Below are 6423 nucleotides of genomic sequence, written 5' to 3'. Positions count from 1 at the left end.
CTTAATGATTCTATGATTCTATGACATCTATTAAAGTCGGTTGGTGTTTTTCGTAACGTAGGACTTACGTTATCTAAAAATATGTTTTCCATCCTTTTGTAAGGTCAGTTTCAAAGCTGAGTCTTTAGAATGCACAGTTTATAATTCGTTTCTTCTATTTACGAGCAAATATACCACAGCAGAAGTAAACCAAGCATCTGGCTTTTTATTAAAAGCTGTTCTTCCTTTGCAATACACTCTGCCTATACTTACAGGAAAACCTTTCCTTTAAATTTTGGAAGAACAATTTAACCTAATTACTTTCAAAAACAGGGTTTGTCATGTAGCTGCCTAGATTTCAGCTTGACCAGAATTTCTTGCAGGGAAGAAAAAAGTATCTACTTATGTGTTACATGCAAACATGAACTACTGTTAGATTACTTTTAAAAACCAGTATGAATGGATTCTTACTGCAAAGTGTTATATTATTAAAGAAATGAAAGATACACGTAACATTTCTGAAGTTTTATAATTAATGCTGCAATTTTTTGTAGGCGTATCATTTTGGAAGGGAAAGGGGCTAGAAAGAGGAAGTCCAAACATACTCTTAATTTCCCTCCCACTTACACTGGAAAGAAGACAGTTACTGTCCACCCTGTCCCATCATGTAAGAATACATCAATTGTTTGTTGAGATTCAACATATGAAAACTTTTACAGTATGCAAAATTATTTACCAAACCACATGAACAGAAGTAATCAATCCAAATGAAACCATTCAGTCCCAGGTATGACCAGAGCTGCACACTGGGTAGCACTACTTTAAATTACTAAAAATCTATCCCATGTGCTGCTAAAAGAATCTATCCCATGTTCTGCACTGGCAGAACTCAAAGTTACTTTTTGGCCTGCTTTTTCTGGGCTCCTGAACTTCTTGTGTGTACTTGTGTACTTCCTGGCCAAATTTCATTCTGGGCGACGACTACTCACAGTTGATCATAAAAGAGTATTTTTGGAAGCTGCAAGCATGTACGAATGAAAAATGTAACCGAAGTAATGCCTTATTGTGTTGCTAGAACGAATGTAAGTGAGAATAGGCTTCTATTTACAAAACCAGCTGGAGTACTGCATCCAACTCAGAGGCCCCCAGCACAAGATAGACATGAAGCTAGAGCAGGTGATCAGAGAGCTGGAACACGTTTCCTATGAAGAAAAGCTGAGAGAGTTGGGGTTGTCCACCCTGGAGAACAGAAGGCTCTGGGGAGACCTTCTTGTGGCCTTCCAATACGTAAAGGGGGCTTATAAGAAAGACTGAGAGAGACTTTTTAACAGGGCCTGTAGTGACAGGACAAAGGGTAATGGTTTTGAACTGAAAGGGGGTAGGTTTAGATCAGATATAAGGAAGAAATTTTTTACAATGAGGGTGGTGAAACACTGGAACAGGTTGCCAAGAGAAGTTGTGGACGGCCCATAACTGGAAGTGTTCAAGGTCAGGTTGGACAGGGCTTTGAGCAACCTGATGTAATGACAGATGTCCCTTTCCATGGCAGGGAGGTTGGACTACATCTTTGAAGGTCACTTCTAACTCAACCCATTCTATGATTCTATGAATACTTCAACATATCACAAAGCAATTCACCTTAAGCAACCTCCTGCCATTTAGATTATCATGCTGCTTCCAAAGAACAAATTCACACTCATTCACACTACATGAAAACTCCAGGTTTCATCATTAGATCTTCAGGACATTGTTACTCTGTATACCCAGAAAAAAGCACATATTGCTAGCATGACACACAACTAAAATACTGGATACTGAGTCGTTACACTGTGTACAACTTTAAATATCGCATAGTACAGGGTGGTGACAGATAATCAAACCAGAAGGCTTTTTGCCACTTAACAGACAGAAAGGGGATTATAATAAATTTCTGCTCTATGTTTTTAAACTGACTCACCATCCAGAGGGAAGGTCCCAAGTCTTAATGGTACAGTCCATTGATGAAGTTATTAGCCAACGACCATCAGGACTGAAAGTCTAAAATAAAATAGTCAATTTAATGGCAAAACTGACAAGTCAGTCCCTACAGGAGGTCCTGGTTTACACAGTTCAAGATTAGATTGCTCCCTAACACCAGGATGAAATAGTCTGGCCATAAAACAAAACGGACACCACCTTACTGAAAGCGAGAAAAGGACAAAAACGGAAGCTATTTCAGAACAGGTTTAAATATATGACACAAGATACATCTGGGTGTTAGTAAAAGCACTTTGGTCCTCGCTTTTACGTTAATGATTAAAACCACTGAGCATGAAACTGAAGAACTCAAATAAATTCTTACTTACTAGCACTTAGAATTAAATCAGAAGCTAAAAACTACTTCAATGAACACCACAAAGCACTATTACACAAGATGTAAAATAAGCGATTATCAGCGAATTGTATAATCTCAGATCTGTTTACACCTTTTATTTACCTGACTCATATTTTCTATATATACAGTTAAGACTGTTGCACAATTTTGCTCCTCAACGCAGTTTTCATCATTCCTCATGCCTTCTTTTGTTAAACCCAAAATTAGCTTGTTGCAAAGTTACAGTAAAATCCCAAAGCACACTAAAAATACATGGCCATTTGAACACTACATATTTTAACTTGGAAACTAACATGACCAAAATTGCTGTAGAGCTGAACTACAACTTTACTATTCACAGCTGAACATAATACTCAGTGACTTAATATACACAGACGAATCCACCATCTTTAAAATGAATTAGGTATTTGTATATGTCACCTGTTACAGAAAATGACTTAACAATTACCATGTCATTAATCCGTCCATGGTGTCCTGAGAACGTCCTGACAATCCTCCTGGTTTCTATATCCAAAACACTAATACTGAAGTCATCAAAGGCAATTCCCAGAATACCACTGCCAAGAATCATTAGCACATATGAGAGTGAATATTCAAGAGACAAAAAATAAAACCAACATCCTAACGTTGCTTCAAAAATCTCTTATCCTGAGACAATCTCAGATAAACAGTATTACATTCCTTCAGTCTAATAAAATGTCTTGTAGTCATTTTGTTTTGTCCACTAGTAGTCAAACTTTATTAGACTATTTGGTTGACATCCTAGACTTACATACTTACAGCAAAACAATATGCACATGAAATAGCGTCAGTTTCTTACCTGTCTCTGTGAAGCAGAATTCCACTTGGGGAAGAAGAAAGCTCAGTGGAGTAAACTAGATCTTTAGTTTTGAATTTCCAAAATTTAATTAATCCTTCACTACCAGCTGTGATTATCAGCTGGTTTAATCCATCCACCGCTACTCCCCTAATGGCCCCCTCATGTGCTGCAAATCAAGGGAAAAGAAAGTTCTGCTTCAGATTTAAACACAGCATAGAAATCAGCAGAATGCCAAATACTATTCTGTGTGTCTTCACCTAACTACACAAAATGAGCAGTAAGCATGTGACAAACCATTCTAAAGCCTTCTGACAAGACTACTCAAATATTAAAAGTTTCTTTATCAGTACAGAAACCAAATGCTTTCAAGTAAGCACCTAGAATACAATACCAAAGTTGCGAGTAATTGAAGCTAACTATTATCTTTTATTTCTGCTTTTATTCAATTCTTTTTTTGAATGTGAGATTTGAAGGACTTTTTGAATCACTTACGGAATGCCTCCAGGGGCTCCGACCACTCCAGGCAAAAACTACAGCTTCAGTTCTGGCACAAAGTCTGGAAGTTTTACTAGGCTACTTTACACTGCAGTGTAAAGGTAAGACATAGCTCCTCTGGTTTTGGATCAATTTTATTTCTTAATGTATGCCTAGGGCTACTGGCCAGTAACCAAACTTATAAAATTCATCCCACTATCAAGCAATGATGTTATTAGGACACCACTTCATGTTTGCTATGCCAGATGGCTTTTAGAAACCCAGTAAGGTTTAAGTGTTCATCAGGACTTTTTCCTTATTTCTACAACAAAAAAATTCAGATCATAAGGGCCCTATTATAAATTGCAGACTTACAAAGCAACAGCAAACATACATGAGTATACATGACATGAAATATATATATGTATGCAACCATTAAAAGCAAAAGTCTGAACATTGTCACTTATATTAAGTCCTAAGTTTGCAGCTGGGTGATTGAAAATAGTAGCATATGCAAAGAGTTGGACTTGCTTAGTATTTCAATTTCCCATGCATGTAAACTATTCTTTCATTTTTAAGCAGGGACCACAAAACAGATGGGAAAATTTATTTCAGAGATAGAACCCTATAACAAGATGCCAAGTACTGGAAATGTGATTATCTCAAAAAGAGCTGAGGCCAAAGGATCTCATTTTAGTGCTAACCATTTTGGTAACTGACAATTCTCTGTTAATTAAAATCAAACATGCTAACATCAGAGCTGTCAAAACTAGCAGGCATCCTGTCCTTCAGAGTAGGTTTCAAATTACTTCTGATTACAGTGCAAGATAGGACAGTGTAGGGTTATCAGAGAAACTGAAAAGATTCCCAAATTCAACTCAGAAGCTATGTTAAATTTCCTAGATGACAGAACACCAGGTTGTTGCTATTCTGTTAAGAGTCAGGATTTTAAAAGCGTAGCAATTCTTACCTCTTTCTTTGCCGTAACGCCCTCTGTGAATGCCAGACTGCATGTTATACACATCTACCCACCCAGTTGACAGCCCAATTACAGCAAAGTTCCCACATGAGGTAATGTCAACAGCCTTTCAAGGAATAAAAAAAAAAACCACCTATGAAAACAATTCTTTAAATGTGTAAATAATTAGCAAAGTTGTTAGAAGATATATAACATATCAGGAATACAAAATACGAATATATTTTTATTAGACTGCATAGAAAAAAAACTGCACAGAGCAAAAAACAGATTACATCTCAAAAAAGTAGAGGAGCTTTTAAAATAAGCAAATAATCAACAAGTAATAAATACATGCATGCTTATGAAGAAGAATGAAATACTGACTTAGTGACATCCATCAGAAGTCATATCTAATAATGTAACCTAAATGACTAACCTATATAATCAAGACACACACAAACTCAAGCCCTAAGATACAGTCCAAGCATGACGACTGCATGTCTCTTTCAACACCCATATTGCCAATGGCACCCCAAAATAGGGTAAGTTCATACAGAGTTTAAATAGTAAGAAATAAAGAAACAGTCTAGATGGTCTAGATGTCTTTGGAAAGATACAATCCAAAGAATCTAGTAGTTAAAAGATAACTAGGTATTTACAACCAAACTGGTCTTGTCTACCACTTAACTACTAAGCATAAGGTCAGAAAAACAATTTGTCACAAAATAAAGTAGTATCATGAACGCCTAGCACATGAAGTATATCACAGTAACTACTTGTCTTGCAAGCTCGTAAGCCTCAGTAAACATCTCTTTCATTGACTGTCTGAATTTCACTGTGTCCAGCTCAAGTTGTAATGCATTTTAGAGGGAACATCCTGCCTGCAATTTGGAAATACATTTTTCTGTATTGCCAGAAAAAAGCATCTTCAGCAACTTGCATTCACAGAGCAAGTTTATCATCACAGGCATAAAGTCAACTCTGCATCACTATGACAGATTAAAGGTAAACACCAACCACCTATCTGCATCAGAAAATAAAATCTGCACTTAATCTGGATGTTTAAGGAAAAAACACATATGCAGCATTTTTCTTAAGACCGTATGCATTACAAAACAGCTAGTAGGACACACTGAGCTGGCAGAAAGCATTTTGCAAAGCAACTAAAACAGATAGTGCTTTTTCATTTGACGTATTGCTTCTGTACAAATAGAAATCAAAATAGCATATACTGTAATGCTGAAGAAACATCCATCCTAAATAAACTTACTGTTGCATATATATCAATAGGTTTGTGCTTGCTAAATTCTTCTGGCCTGAGTTTATGAGCTCCCATGGAAGTTTTCTGATAGTTCCAGGTTGTACAGGTTATGTACCCTTGATGGCAGGCAACAATACTATCCCAGTCACTCTGACGTGCCACTTCTGCAATGTAACACATACTCCTTTTAGAAACAATCATTCTGAAGCTTTCGATACCGTAAGAAAGAGTACTTTGAAATAACTTCAGGCAGAACAGTTCATATTTAGTGTTCTTGTTGGACAGCCAAAAGGCTACCATTCAGAAAAACCACCTGGCAAACTGTGGTGCGTATGCTAGTGTAACTAAAATGCTAACAAAACCACAAGCATTTATTGGTATGTTATCTTTCATGTCTTTGCATATTTGAGTCTATGCGGTTTGAAAAGCATATTTAAACTTAAATGGTTTAAGCTGCTCAATCTGTACACATTTCCAGCTGAGTCTCTTAACTGTTTCTTCAGCTGCTGAAGCAGCAGAAGCCACCAGATTAATAGAATCATAGAATCATAGAATCA

The 6423-nt window shown here is 36.7% G+C and overlaps 1 protein-coding gene across 1 annotated transcript; it reads right to left on the bottom strand.

The window, feature by feature from the left end:
* Positions 1-1936: 1936 nt before the first annotated feature.
* Positions 1937-6046, bottom strand: LOC104084322 (WD repeat-containing protein 36-like; the record flags this gene model as incomplete). The annotated part of the gene is made up of 5 exons (XM_009588101.1): positions 5876-6046; positions 4618-4732; positions 3174-3339; positions 2802-2910; positions 1937-2016 (listed from the first exon to the last, which is right to left on the bottom strand). Coding segments are annotated over exons 1-5 (641 nt in total), but the record flags the coding sequence as incomplete, so codon positions are not given.
* Positions 6047-6423: the final 377 nt, after the last annotated feature.

Source organism: Fulmarus glacialis, unplaced genomic scaffold (assembly GCF_000690835.1).
Source record: "Fulmarus glacialis isolate BGI_N327 unplaced genomic scaffold, ASM69083v1 scaffold45101, whole genome shotgun sequence".
In the NCBI taxonomy this organism is placed as follows: domain Eukaryota; kingdom Metazoa; phylum Chordata; class Aves; order Procellariiformes; family Procellariidae; genus Fulmarus; species Fulmarus glacialis.
This window is presented reverse-complemented; position numbering and strand designations above follow the sequence as displayed.